At 32.5% G+C, this 16,758-nt stretch overlaps 1 protein-coding gene across 2 annotated transcripts in view; it reads right to left on the reverse strand.

The window, feature by feature from the left end:
- LOC131842977 (leishmanolysin-like peptidase) overlaps positions 1 to 16,758 on the reverse strand; it is a 98,639-nt gene that overhangs the window by 43,153 nt on the left and 38,728 nt on the right. For both annotated transcript variants that reach the window (XM_059191571.1, XM_059191570.1), the window contains exons 2-4: positions 4,850 to 4,950; positions 2,139 to 2,169; positions 1,768 to 1,850 (exon numbers count right to left, since the gene is read on the reverse strand). In XM_059191571.1, the coding sequence (XP_059047554.1) occupies positions 1,768 to 1,850; positions 2,139 to 2,169; positions 4,850 to 4,950 (215 nt within the window). The remainder of the gene's footprint in view (positions 1 to 1,767; positions 1,851 to 2,138; positions 2,170 to 4,849; positions 4,951 to 16,758) is intronic.

The raw sequence follows: 16,758 nt of genomic DNA on the forward strand, positions 1-16,758 counted from the left end.
TAAAACGATGAAACTTTTTTAACTATAACACGGACAAATTCGCGGGCACAGCTAGTGTTTTTTATAATAATACGAGTACGATACTGAATACAATATTATATATACGCTTTAAACAATGCAAATAAAGATTTTATAGAATATTTGTTTTTATTTTCTGACATATCATTACGATTATAATACCAGGTGGGGTAGACAGAAGCATTGACAATTATCGAAATGTTTCCAGTTCACTAGATTTACTTTTGAATCCAACGCAGCATAAGGCGAGCCTTGTTACCATTTTTTTTATATAGTTATCAATACTCTCTTCCCCGGAGTCAGTCAGAAATGCAAATTGAGAATCAATCTTAAGAATATGACAATTAAAGTCTAATTTTGACTGACAACCTTATGAGGGTAAGTCGGAATAGTCAACCACTAAGCAATGACTATCCCGTGAAAATTCCCCTATATAAAACAATCTTAATAACAATTATCAATCTTAAAAATATAAGAATTAAAGTATCATTTTGACTCACGACCTTTTGAAGGTAAGTCAGAGTAGTCAACCACTAAGCAATGACTATCCCGTGAAAGATACTTCCTATATAAAACGATCTTAATAATAATTATCAATCTTAAGAATATAAGAATTAAAGTGTAATTTTCACTGACAACCTTAAGAGGGTAAGTCAGGGTAGTCAACCACTAAGCGACGACTATCCTATGAAAGATATTTCCTATATAAAACGATCTTAATAATAATTATCTATCTTAAGAATATAAGAATTAAAGTGTAATTTTCACTGACAACCTTATGAGGGTAAGTCAGGGTAGTCAACCACTAAGCGACGACTATCCTATGAAAGATATTTCCTATATAAAACGATCTTAATAATAATTATCTATCTTAAGAATATAAGAATTAAAGTGTAATTTTCACTGACAACCTTATGAGGGTAAGTCGGAATAGTCAACCACTAAGCGACGACTACCCCATGAAAGATATTTCCTATATAAAACGATCTTAATAATAATTATCTATCTTAAGAATATAACAATTAAAGTGTAATTTTCACTGACAACCTTATGAGGGTAAGTCGGAATAGTCAACCACTAAGCGACGACTACCCCATGAAAGGATTCTATATAAACAATCTTAAGAATCATTTTCAATCTTAAAAATATATGTTTAAAGTCTGATTTTGACCACTTGACACGCTTGATATGTCATGCTCATATTTCTTATATATCTGTTTGTTATCAGTATTTCCTTCACCGGAAAGTCAGTTAGGAATATAAATTGAGACAGAGTTTAGTTTGTTGGTAAGATTTGAACTCACGACCGGTAAGTCGGGATACTCAACCACTAAGCGACGACTATCCCGCGAAAAATACTCCTATATAAAACAAATTACACAATAATAATAATTTTCAATCTTCAGTATATAAGAATTAAAGTCTAATTTTGATCAATTGGCGATCATTTATAAACGAATAGATCAGTGATTCCCAAAGTGGTCTATATCGACCCCCAGGGGTCTATGACAAACTGCAAGGGATCTACAACAGCGGTCATCTTGTTGTTTTTACTTTATGTTTTTAACACTAATCTTTACTACAGTTTATTTAACTTTACAAAAAATTAATGCCAGGTAAGAATCCCCATTCTTACCTGGCATTTTAGGTAGACCCCCCGGTCTACCTAAAACCGAAAAATATGGTAAGGAGTCTACGACACAAAAAGGTTTGGGAACCTCTGGAATATATCAATAGAGTTGAACTCACCTATTTAATCTGATAGGTCCACCTGTCTTCCTCACTTTCAAAGCTTTCTCCCAAAACTTGACAGCTTCAGGCAGAATTGTATTCTGTGAATGAACAGAAATGATAAACAATCTTTATAAAATAAAGTCGCTTCCGGTGTCTGTGCGCTTAGATCTATTAAACTATGCAACTTTTAATGCAGTTTTTAGCAATAAATAGAGTGATTCAAGAGGAAAGCCGGGGCGGGTAGCTATTATAAAATAAACTTCTATAAACGTCATATTTATCTATCTCTACTCCAAATTGCATTAACAACCAGCCGTTTAGTCGTAAACTAATAGACATATGTAACTATAATGATTAACAGGCAGTCAATAAAAAAAAATACTTACATTGATCATATCAAACTTCTCTGGTTCTAACCTGAAATGAAAGGAAAAAATATTTTTTTAAACAGTAGTAGTACAATTTCGGTTAATTATTAGTACCTAGCTATCGCGCGCTACTTCGCCTGCGTTTCATTTTCTCACCTTTTGCAATATTTTTAATTACATCTCCGCTCCTATTAATCGTAGCGTAATGTTATATAGCTTAAAGATTTCCTCGATAAATGGACTATTTCAGGACAACACAAACAACCATCCATCCATCCATTTATCCATCCATCCATTTATCCATCCATCCATCCATCCATCCATCCATCCATCCATCCATCCATCCATCCATCCATCCATCCATCCATCCATCCATCCATCCAACACAAAAAGAATTTTCCAATTCGGACCAGAAGTTCCTGAGATTGTCCATTTGTCGAAGAAGGAGCAGAGCTGCAATGAAAAATATTGAAAAAGATGGTGAAATACAACGTAGACGATGTTGCGCGGATCAGCTAGTTTGTGTGATTAATGTTAAATATTAATATAATTGATTAAAATACATTATTTATTTCCAATGAAATACTAAAGTTATATCACATATGGAGAAAATTCACACGTCGATAAATTATTTATTTAAATCCGTTATAATAACTACAATATATCTACGATTAAATAATCTCTCACAAGATATGCAAATTGTGAATTTCTATTCTGCGAAGAAACCTGCTGGTTTCCTATTAGTTCTAATGTCATAATTTCAACTGATTTTACTATAATTATAGTAGAGACCTTGCAAAAACTCGTCTGCGTATGTACCACAGTCTCACCTATCCCAGCAGCCAAGCACGCGGTTATCCCTGGAGACCATCGTGATAAATTCATAGTAAATTTACCACAATGGGCTAATTGACCTGAACTCATGCTCATCTTATAATCCTCCACTGGTGCCCCGCCAGCGTAAACCGTTAGCGCAGGCAGGTGCGCCATTCCATTATCATCCCTAAGAAAATCCGTCATACTCGTGAACGAGTGCTGCTTGTAGGGGCTGGTCTGCTCTTATCACTACAACTGATATAATATTATTGTGTATTTATATTTGACACTAATAAATTAGTGCTGGTTGGTAGTTTGTATTCACACGTTTCTATTTGTAAAATGTGAACTTACAAGGATTGTTTAAAAGAGCAACACACAAGTTTCTTGCTCGTTCTTCTTGTGATAAGAGCTTTCCGAAGGAGCGGTAGATTAAAAAAAATGTTATGACTATTCAAATAAATTAAGATCTTAAATTAAGTTTATTTGAATAAATATTTTTCAATTCAATTCATTCCATAACATTTATTCTAAAAAAAAGGACGTCCCGTCAACGTATACTGTTAGTGCAAACGGATCCACGAAACCTAATAAAAGACTACCGTACGTTGGCAGGTCGAGGTTTTTTAGTACAAACTGGTCAACCATTCTGTTAACTATCGTGTGACGCACCATTAATTAAAAATGGTAAAGTCAATAATTATGTAACCTGAAACGGAACGTCAGAGGCCAGACCCAAAGTAATCTATGTGACATTGACAGATAGATTGATAAATGATTGATCGTAGGCAGCGGGAGTTTTGGAGCGAAAAAGTTGAGAGGGTATATTTTATTATAAAAACAAATAAGAAATAGGTAATTGTGAATATTGTAGGCATTGAGGTGTTTCTCACCCTGACCAACCGGCATTACGCCTAAGTCATCAGGATACTAGTGATTTTAATAATTCATATATCAGCCATTAACACAAAATCTATTTTATATTTTATAAAAGCTGAAACAAATTAAACAGCCCATCTGATGTTAAGGGATAACAGTTACCTAAATAAATGAATTGTGTCACAGATAATGTATAGAGACTGAGTAACCCTAATTCCTTATCTTAAGGGCCTTAGCCCTTAGGGTTACTCTCTTTATTAAAAGAAAACTTAATAAAAGCGCTTTTGAATAGTTATATTTTTTATTCCACCACTCTTTCGCAGACTTATAACAAGAACATTGCTATTTTATTTTATAACAATTACACTTTAACAAGTAGAGGGCACACGATAATCCCTACTCCCGCGATAAGCCGACCTTGTGTTATGGGTACTAGACAACTGATATAAACTCTTATATATTTTTATGTAAATACATCATTACATAGTATAAAACAAATTCGCTGTCGCTGTCTGTCCGTCCCTATGTATGCTTGAATCTTTAAAACTACGCAACGGATTTTGAAGCGGTTTTTTTAATAGATAGAGTGATTCAAGAGGAAGATTTATATATATAATACATGTACACCCGGGCGAATAGGTAGTAGATAATATACATAGAAACGGCTCAAACCGATACAAACAATCATACTCAAGTATACAAATGTTTGTATTGCGCGAGGAATCTAACTCGTGCCCATCGGTATTAAGCGGTGTCCTAAACCACTGGGCCACCGAGGCCGTCATGCTCACATGTCACTTAATATATCTATCCCAAAACAAGCTTACAACAAGAGGAACAATTACAAAACTTACTTGTTGCTCTTTTAAATATATGTTGTTCAGGTGTTACATATATTTGTGCTATCAACACAAAACATATATGTATCTTAACAAAGCAAGCTGTTTGGAGGCGGAAATAGGCAAAACAGTGGGTTAACGATTTTGTACACGGTCATCTCTGGAAATAAGTTGTTAAGTAAAGATATATCTTACCTATAAACTGAATGGTCATACACTATACTTATTCTTAAGGGTTGGTCTATACTCCTCTTCTTCACTAAATGCGGTGGCTCTATATGTACACCACGGATTACCTGCAACAACAAATTAAAAGTATATTAAAAAATAAATAAACACCATAAACAAACACGCACTTTTTTTATTTACTTTTAATGGTAAACATACTCATTTGCTATATATATTAATATCGCCGTTAAAACTAGGGGTTGATAGTTGAAGGATGAAAATTGAGGAACGTAAGTATTTTTTAATGTCAAATCATGAAATATAAAAAATTTGTCAAAAATGTGGTAGCCAACACTTATCACTAGAAAAATTGATTACTACCTTAGTCTCAGATCTACCGAGTATACATACAAAATTTCAACTAAATCGGTTAAGTTCAAATTCAATTCAAAAATCATTTATTCATCATGTAGGACATTTTAGCCGCTTATGTACGTCAAGTTTTTTACATTATAATTTGTTTTTCCTACCGTCCAGTTATATAGATCCAATAAGATAAAAAAAGATACTACAAAAGACTACAGCATGGGGTTTTTCAATAAGGATATATTAAGGTTTCTTAAGAGTCGGCAACACGCACGTGACATCCCTGGTGTTACAGACGTCCATAGCCTACGGTAACTGTTTACAATCAGTTAGGCCGTATGCTTGGATGCCACAAACCAAAATACCATCCCGATCATCCTGGATGAAAGGCAGCCCTCCACCGTGCGTTTTTCCTGAAACTTTTTGTCACGCAAAAGTACATTGTGGAATCACCTTTTAGCAAATGTATTTCTGGACTGATAAGATATTTAAACCTTCGAGTAAAGAGCTTATTCCTACTTGTAAGGCTGGCAACCCACTTGCAATTCCCCTGGTATTGCGGGTGCTCCTGGGTGGCGGTAATCACTTACCAACAGGTAAGCCGCAAGCTCGATTGTTCCCTATCGTCAAGATGAGCTACCGGACCTGACTTCATGCTCATCTTATTATCCTCCACTGGTGCCCCGCCAGCCTAAACCATTAGCGCAATCGGGTGCACCATGCATCCGCCTACGCTAACGGTTTACGCTGGCGGGGCACCAGTGGAGAATGATAGGACGTATTTTATGGAATTAGGTATGATAATATGTACACCCGCCTGCGCCAACTGTATATGCTGATCCATAATCATTCATATCCATGATCATTCATAAAAAAAACTAAACTCATCATCTGCTTCTTCCTTATCCCATTTATTTGTGGTCAGCGTAATATGTTTTTCTCTTCCATTCATCCCTGTTCGCAGTCATCTCGTTATTAACTTCCTTTCTTACCAAAAAAAACTATGCTAATAAAAAAAACGTATTATAAAATCTACACCAAGCTTCGAAGACTAAAGATTGTTTATGAAATTAACCTTCAATAACCATAAAAAGGCTACCATTGACTCCATCGAACATCATATATCACTAAGAGGTTATTACATTATCAAATGTATGGGTTCCTGACCATTAGCTACGAAATGGTATGGAATTAGGAAAGTTTATGGGGTAATAGTGAACTTTTAATACAATTGGTTTTTTTATGTATATAATGGCAATCAAGTAGTATAATGCAGACGAAATTACACGAGTTAGCTAGTATTTAATAATGTAACCTCTAAGAAGTTAATGTCCATGAATTTACTTAACATTTTAAAATGTCAGCTGTATAATCTTAAATTACATATTACGTTCATATGTTAATTGCTAACTGGTTTGTATGATAATGATAACAATAATGTATTGAAATTCAAATGTCTGTTTTAAATAAAAATGAGGCAGTGATCTCAACGGTGTTGGCGAAAATAACATCAAAACTACATCTTATTTATATTATATTGAATATGAAAAAATATGCTAAAAAATTTACCTCCCCAATACAAAAATCTATACAGTCAGTTTCGTCTCTTAAAAAAATATTTACTCCAAAGTACAAAAATCTTTAACATGGTAGATAAATGCAGTAGTTATATATATGTTACGTGTATTGTATTCAAGCTATATTATATTGCACAATTAAGTCTTTTATCCAACACATTTAGAAATTTTATCCTTATATATTTTTCTTCCATTTTACACATACTTCTAATTCATCCATTTAACCTAGGTACTCTTCATTTTATATATTTAAAGTCAATATATCATCATCAAGAATGCTGATATTATTGACTTCTGTGAAGAATTTTTTGAAGGGAGGGCATAGCAAGATGTATCTTGATACATTTTGCTCGACTTGAGGCGGCCCGAACTTGAGGTACTACGCTCCACCAAGCATAATACCACAGCCAAATAGTGCTGTACTTGCACTACACAACAGCACTGTGTTTCTTTGGTGAGTAAGGTGACCAGAGCCCCATGGGGATTGGTTGTGCCGCGGGATTGCACACTACAGGCGCGACGTTCAGGGAGACCCGGTGAAACGGCTAACCGCTGGCCGCCCGCAGGTTGTAAGGTATCAAAAAAAATTTTTTTAATTAAAAGTACATATTCATTCGAATATCTCCAAGAACACGTGTACAAAATTTCATGATGATCTGTTCAGTAGTTTTTGCGTGAAAGCGTAACAAAACATCCCTACTTTCATATTTATTATATTATGTTAAGGATTTTATTTACTGCTAAAGTCTCTTATGTACAAAAAAAAAAATATTATTCCAGTTACATTTTTTTTTTTTTGAGACAAATATTAAATCTGTCGTGTACAACAATGGTTCTTAGCCATTGATCTATGAAGAACTTTATAAAAGTTATATATATATATGTATACAGTAAATATAATATCAGGGTTTGCTCTAACATTTATATGTATTCCTCATTAAAATCATTGGGCTATCTAAAACATAGCCTAGCGCAGTTATATCTGGCTTATCTGTCACACTCGTGAGTGCTGCTTGTAGGGACTGGTCTGCTCTTATCATTACTACTGATACGCTTATATAATTACTCAACCAGTTGGTTGTGTTTTAAATATTATGACTCTAATTAATTTGTGCTATTTGGTAGTTTGTATTTACACAGTTTAACTTAAAAATTACAACAAATTTATTTTAAAGAGCAACACGCAAGTTTATTGCTCGTTGTTCTTGTGATGAGAGAGCTTTATGAATGAGCGGTAGATTAAAAAAAATTGGTATAACTATGCAAAAGTGATTTTAAAAATTTAAACTCTTTTGAATTAAACCAGTTACAATTTATAACAGAATTTTGGTATTAGAAATATAAAGCTTATAAAATAGGTCATAGACTAAATAAGTGGCCTGTATTCCACAATACTTTTTATATAAAAAAACAAATATTTTTGATTCAAATCGAGCCGCGGGTAAAAGCTCAGACAATCACCACATTATGTACAAACTATTGTAAAATCTATTTATATTTCAATCCCACTCTTTGATAAAGCCATTCGTTGCAATATTCGATATGTATTGTAATAATCAATTGATACACAGTGGAACGAAATACCAAATTGTTTTCGATAACAAATAATTCTCCAGAACGTTCTGTGACGAATAGAATGCAGAAACAATGTTAGGTATAGCCCGTGACTTGGTCTGGTTTTTGCAGCTGTTGCTAAATGGAATGATATATTATATTTATTTAACTTCAATGCACACTATATACAAAATACAGTAAAGTACATTTGGCGGACTTAACACCATGCGACATTTTCTGCCAGTCAACCATAGGTGGTGCAGAGAATAACTGTTGGCGGTGCAAATATAATTAATGATGAACAAAATGCAATAAAATATAAACAAAACGATAAATACAATATATATCTAAAAAATACAATAATAAATTACATAAATATATACAAACATTATATTATACATTCATTCATTCATAATTTAAGAGCTACGCTCTTGTCGGTGGAGCTCTTGCCACTTTCCGCGATCTTCCATCATGCTCTTTAATTCTTGATACGTATACATATATACAAATAAATATATACATACCTATATATAAAATAAACATACACAATAGTCTGACAGTCACAGAACTAAAGAGGTAGAATTGAAAAAATAATGAATGAGAGAGAACTGGAAGAGAGCAGAAAAAGTTACAAATTGAGATAATATTCCCATAGTTTACGATTAAAAGAAAATTATAGATATACAAATGAACAGAGTCAAGGTCTAGATACATGGTTCGAATTGAAAGTTGTGTCCGTCAGGTGGGAGCTGGTCTTCAGCCGCTCCATAAGTCCATCCTTTGGTTTGGAGTGCCATCTGCACTCGCCTCCTATCGTCCGGTGAAGCTGTAAAGGCCATCTGCGGCCAACATTAGAGTAGTCCGGAAAAAAGGCCCAGATGCATGGATCGAATTGAAAGTTGTATCCGTCAGGGGAGCTGGTCTTTAAATAATCAGTTGTAGTGGAATTAAACAAAATAATATAAATTCATTAAGTAGTAAATATTAATATTTGTAGATGTATATAATTTATAAAGAAATCGATAGATAATCATGGAACCATGGCAAGTACTACACCGACATGGGAGCGGTTCTTAAATTAAAAAATAAAGAATAAAATATATACGCTTGATAATTTCTAACATGCAATAATAATACATTCAAGTTTTATAGTCATAATAATAAAACTAACATTTTATTATTATGATTGTATATTTCTGTTTGCTGTTACCAAATGTGTTATGTAAGTTAAAAACAGTTCATATTTATATATTCTTTATTGCACTTTTAAATACAGTTATAAACTATATACAATCAAAATGTTCTAATCTATATACAAAGTGAGCATTTATATTACGTTTAAAAAATATGTTTTTGACACGTTAATGACCGCACGCCCACCGGTGCGTCACTCCGCAACGAAAGTAAATTTACACGTTGGACCCAGGGATCATCCGCGGGCACTTTAATTGAAATAAATTTAGGGTTAAATAATGTCTACCTCATTATTGTACAATAAAACATATTAAAAAAATAATATACGTAATTAACAATAAAAAAATGCCGGTCCCTATGTGAGAGACATGATTTTTCAATGAAAATTAACTACCGCACTTAACCTATTTAGGTTCGTTATGTCTTAGACAATATGAAGTGAAGTTTAGTGTAAATATAAAAACTACCCCACGCTCGACACACGGCGAACACACGTGTTATCAGCATTATCAAAAAAATATACAAGGAAAAAAAAACAATATACAATTTGATTTGTACTTCCTAAATTTACCTGATCTTTATTCTGTTGCTACCGTGTTATGTCTCTGAAAATCTAGAAATATTGAAATATACTGGATTGGAAGCTGATTTTCTAATAAAAAAAGAACTTAAATAAAAATAGAATATTAATCAACCAATAAATGTATTGACTTTAACAATATATCAATAAAAACAAAATAAAACAATATTCTTTTCTTAATTATAATTTTTATCACAGCGAGAAACAGCGATCATCCTGGTTCGTATTCTTGGAAATTTAATCAAGAAATTGGCGGCAATCAAACTTCGGTCGCATCCGCAATTTGTGGAAAACAGGAAAATCCAGATATTACGACAAAGGTCAGGACAAATGATAACAAAAATAACGTTTTACATTTAAATGTGAACCGTGCTTACATTCCATATTTGTATAAATCAGAAAACAATGATTTGATTATAAAGAAAATGAATGATTTTGTTATGACTCGAAGGAAAACTCATTTTAATTTACCCACTTTTAATGACCAGAATTATTCAACGCAAAACCTAGACTCAGTAGAAAGATTAAAAAAAGACAATTTAAAAAAGGAACAAAACAATGATTATTACATAGAGAGTTACGAAACCATAGACTTACTGAACGATCCACAGATACAAAAGGTATTGAGAAAACAAAAAGAATTAATAGACAAGATAGAGGAACAAATAAATAATGAACCGATTAACAAAAATCTTCTAAGGACAGACTTCGAAGATCTTTTACATGAGTTAGAAAATAAGCCTAAGAATGAAAAAATTGGAGACACAAAAACATCAAACAATTTAGAGAAGGGAGACACAAATACTTTAAACGGTACAAATTTAGAAAAGGACAGCAATAGTAATCAAATGGAGATTACAATTGGAGGGAATGTGACAACAGAAAGGTTATCAACTGTCATGACTTTGATCGATGAAACGAAAGTGAGGGACGCTTTAAAAAGAGATCAATACGTGAAAAGAATATTAAAAATGGCAAAAAAGAAGCAAATGGAATACTTGATAAATGCTAAAATGTATTACAACAAACGTTTGATATTGTAATTCAAATTTAAATAGGACATCTGCAATTTCACTTTAATAATAATATCTCAGTATATCGACAGATATAACATAACGACTTTAATATTAGTATATGATAGATTCTACAGATTCTACTAACTCATCTGCGTAGGTGGGACTGAGTTACCCACCTCAGTCTCACCTATTTCAGCCACCAAACAGTTTCTTTTTTTTTTTGCGGACTACTCTAATGCTGTTGTCTGCAGCTGGCCTTTACAGCTTCATCGAACGATAGGGGGCGAGTGCAGATGACACTCCAAACCAAAGGAATGACTCATGGAGTGGCTGAAGGCCAACTCCCGGCTGATGGATAGGACTTTAGTTTAAGGGCACCGCTAGGGGGTTTGAACCTCGGATCAGACCGTCGTAATTTCGATCCCCGTTTAAATTGGATGGTAGATCGATTGGAGGGTGCTAGGCAGCTTGCTTTGTAAGTGTTTCGGGTGTAGGGTACCATTAAGGTAGTGAAGATATGGAGGCATAACAACTTAATCCTCCATGAAATGAATGTACTGATAATCGGCGTCACATGATAACGTGATGGCTATAATGCTATTATTGTACATATATAGGCGACGGTTGCACCTTACCGCCAGAAGGGCCGAGAGAGCTTATTTGCCAATTCCGTATTTATTTTAGATTAGCTGTTCCCGCGATTTCGTCTGCTTGGACTTTATTTTAACTTTATTTTTCCAAAAGTAGCCTAGGTTACTCCTTATTATATCAGCTACCTGCCAAAAAAAGTCCCGTCAAAATCGGTTCAGCCATTTCAGAGATTAGCCGGAACAAACAGACAGACATATAGATAGACAGACAAAAATAAAGTAAAAAAATATTTTGGTGTATTTACTTATATTCATGTAGTAAAAAACGGTTATTTCAATATTACAAACAAACACTCCAATTTTATTTATATGTATGTAAAGATTGCATCAGAATCAAACCCACGACCGTGTGAAAATAAAACAGTGTGCTAAACCACTAGACCATCGCGATTAGGTATAAAATGAACGAACAAAGATCATTGCTAAAGTGCAGAACACTCATAAAAGGTCAGGTAAGACACGCCCGCGATTTCCCAATCCCAACACAATAACAAAAGATATACAAACATAGAGGTATTGTGATATAAAAAAATCATAGTATATCAGCAGATGTACGATATTAGCACACGGAAGGAAATTGTATAGATTAAAAAATGAATCATCAATAAGTTTGTTTAGTAGGGTCTTCTTTTGGAAATATGAAATATATTTCATTTATGTTATTTAAATAACTTTAATGCACGTTATACATAAGTAAAAATGCATATGGCGGACTTAACACGTAGTGGCATTTTCTACGAGTCAAAAATGAGTTAAGCATATATCAGTGTAGTAATAAAATGATTTCCTTTTGCTTTTCCCTGAAAAGGGAAAAACAACCAAAAAATGAAATGATTTAATACTTTTTAATTTACAGAGAATTATTGATTTAATTTTATTTATATATTTCTCTCTTGTTCTCTTAAATCTCTGAATCATTATAAAATATTATTTCTTTTATATTTTTTATCAGCATTTTGGCGCGAAAATTATTCTACATTTTTAATATGCACTAAAAGCAACGGAACGACATCAAAGAGTTATATTTATATTATTAAAATTAATAAATTGATACAAATTAATATATTATTTCTGTTTTATTTTTTGACAGCATTTTGGCGCGAAAGTTATTTTGCATTTTTAATATGGACTAAAGGCAACGGAACGACATCAAAGAGTTATATTTACATTATTAAAATTAACAAATTACAATATGTAGATAATATTAAAAGTGGGATATTTATAATTTTCTATTTCTAATATAAATCTCGCATACAATAAGTCACAACTAAAACCGGTTCTGTACAAACTACATGTATAAATTTAATCCGCTTACGGAAGTAATAAGTATATTTCAATGATTATGTTGATATTGCAACGTTATATATAAATATCATATGTATGATGTTAGCTATACTAATATTAGTTGCTTTCCGCAAGTTCATTTCCTTTTATTTATATACTTTATTACTTAGGCCGCCGCTTATATATATCTATATATATAAATAAAATTGGAGTGTCTGTTTGTAATATTGAAATAACAGTTTTTTACTACCTATATATGAATATAAATACGGTACATACACCTAAATCACATTTTTTACAATTTTTGACTGTCTGTTTGTTCCGGCTAATTTCTGAAATGGCTGGACCGATTATGACGGGCCTTTTTTTGGCAGGTAGCTGATGTAATAAGGAGCAACTTAGGCTACTTTTATTAAAAAAAATAAAGACTAATTCCGCGAGGACGAAGTCGCGGACAAAAAAATCTATGTATTCGTATCAGTTATCTAGTACCCATAACGCTCGCGCTAGCTTTAGCTAACTTAACATGGGGCTAGATGGCGCAGTGTGAATTGTTCTGATATTATTATTATATATATATATATATATATATATATATATATCACTCTTTTGGTATAACTCCGCCATTGTACATGTAGTGTGTAGTCTTTAAGTCAATTGTGTTCTTTCATTTATAATTTTATTGTACAATAAAATATTAACAACAAACTGTATAAAAAAAGTCATCGAAATTGATGCACAAACCATCGCTATATTTTTAAACTCGATAAACTAGATTCCTTTGTCCGACAACGAATAGAAAAAAAATAGCGATAGCGTACTATCGCTATTTTTTTATTCTCGTAAGAATTGGCGCGAACTGACGAGTGTGTAAACGAAACGGTTACATCATGGTAGTGAAAGTTTTTTTTTTAATTTAATAAGCATAGTTGACCTGCGCGGTAAAGTTCAAATCGATACATTGGCGGACGGTCAAATTTTATTACGTAAACTTGTATTAGATATACCAAATATGTAATAGTATAATAGTTGTACAATCTTAATAATATAAATGCGAAAGTATCTCTGTCTGTCTGTCTCTTTAAAATTATATTTAAAAATTGACATATCACCCGTTATCAGTAATCATACAGTATTCTTAATATATACATTCTTACTAATAATAAATGCGAAAATAACTCTGTTTGTCTGTCTCGCTTTCACGCCAAAACTAGGTAATGATTTTTGGTACACAAATAGTCTAGAATTTGAGAAAGGATGCTTTATACTTTTTAATGCGAAAAAGGGGTAATAAGGGGTTGAAAGGCGAGATGAAGGGTTGTATGGAAGTATCGGCACTTTTAAAGCTAGGACTAGCTACAATAGCTTGAAACTTATTAATTAAGCTATAAGTTAAGCTATATTTATTAAGATTAAGTATAAAGAAATATAACATTCATAGTTTGTAAAACAATTACGCTTAAAATATAGTTGTTTTTAAATCTATAAGCTTAAAACTTAGCTTTTTTAAATGTGACTTATTTTTTAAAAATATGACATATGACAAAGATTTTAAAAATATGGCAATGATTTTAAATATGGTAGTTACAGTATTCGCACTTTACATGAGGATGCATGCGGCAATCAATACAAAAGCCGCTACGCTATCATATATCAAGAAAGCAGTATGAAAAATAAATTATAACGTTGTCCGCAAATAAACTTATGTTAGGTTCTCCTAAGTGGGTAAAATAAAATAAATCCCAAAAAAACTTTTTATGCAGTTTGCTTTTACATAAAAATTACTGGAAAATAGATCTTCTCAGTATCAATGTCATTTTATTCATTTATTAAGGGTCATTCAGATAATTACACGATATTCCAACCCTCAAGAAAAGCGGTTCCGTCTTAAAAGGCCGGAAGCGTACTTGCAATTCCCCTGGTGTTGCGGGTGCTCATGGGCGACGGTAATCACTTACCATCAGGTGAGCCGCAAGCTCTTGTCGCCTATGCTATAAAAAAACAAATTCTCACCGTGTTTTATAACCATTGTCCTAATGAACAGCCTGTATTCTCATTCGTTAGATTTTAAATAAATAATCCATTAGTGAGGCAGCGAAAGTGAATTTAACCTTTCAATAGACAGACAAACCAGCGCCTCAGGTTAACTTCTAAATTATGATTAAATATATCACTAGTGATGTAGCTATATAGAGGTTTTACACGTCGTTTCGCCACTAGTGTCTGTAATAATGAAATAACCGTTTTTTACTACATGCATATGAATATAAATACGGTACATACACCAAAATAACATTCTTTTTAATTTTTGTCTGTCTGTTTGTTCCGGCTAATCTCTGAAATGGCAGGACCGATTTTGACGAGACTTTTTTTGGTGCTGATGATGATTACTGATGAAATGAAATTAATGTTTATTTACAAAATACTGCATAAAGCAGATCTTACACAACAATTAACAAGGTGTTCAGCAATATTTACCATTCAAAATGTGTAAATTATTTAAAACCATAAAATTGTCTAAACTACTACCAATATAAATAAATTTTTAAATTATCATTTAATTAAATTAATAGATATTAGATAAATATATTAAATTCTCATAAATTACAGTTAGATATAAGATCTTCTACAGAATAAAAACAATTTCGCTTTAAATTGAGCGTATGGTAATATTTTTACGCCATCAGACAATTTATTGTATAATTTAATGGCCATGCAATAACCATTTCTTTGAAACATGTGAAGTCTCTGCATCGGTACTATCAATTTATTTTGTATTCTTAGTCTTCGATTTTTAGAATTAATTTCGAACATACCAATATTTCTTTTTACAAATAAAGTAACAAGGAGTAATAATAATAATAATAATAATAATCTCAGGACAATTCACACAGCGCCATCTAGACCAATGTTAAGCTAGCTAAAGCTTGTGTTATGGGTACTAAATAACTGATACAAATACATAGATATTTTTTTTTTGCAAATACATACATATTATACATAGAAAACACCCAGACCGATACAAACAATCATACTCATGAATACAAATGTTTGTGCCGTGCGAGGAATCGAACCCGCGACCATCGGTCGTAAAGCGGTGTGCTAGACCACTAGACCACCGAGGTCGTCAAAATAAGGTCAAAGTAATGATGAATACTAATGTAATAAGGAGTAAATAAGCTACAGTTATTTTAGAAAAATTCTTTTATTTTAGAAAAATAAAATAAAATTCCACGCGGACGAAGTCGTGGATACAAATAGTAATACGAATCCTCGAAAACCACATCCTGATCCTGAAGTCCTTCAAATTAAAAACACAATTTTTTAGTTAAAAGAATCGTTAGTTGTATGTTTTTTATAGACATTTTCCTTATTATGCTAATTAATCAAATAAAATTACTATAGTGTCATATTCAAGACGTAAATACAGAGAAACTGGCAACATTAAATCTCTAAGTCTAGGTATACATATAAATAAAATTGGAGTGTCTGTTTGTAATATTGAAATAACCGTTTTTTACTACATGCATATGAATATAAATATGGTACTTACAACAAAATATTTTTTTTATTATTTTTTTCTATCTGTCTCTTTGTTTGTTCCGGCTAATCTCAGAAATGGCTGGACCGATTTTGGCGGGACTTATTGGCTGCTGACGAGCTGATGTAATAAGGAGTAACTTAGGTTACTTTTATTTTAGAAAAATAATGTTAA

Source organism: Achroia grisella, unplaced genomic scaffold (genome assembly GCF_030625045.1).
Source record: "Achroia grisella isolate CSIRO2021 unplaced genomic scaffold, CSIRO_AGI_Agris_v1 utg2716, whole genome shotgun sequence".
Classification (NCBI taxonomy): Eukaryota; Metazoa; Arthropoda; class Insecta; order Lepidoptera; family Pyralidae; genus Achroia; species Achroia grisella.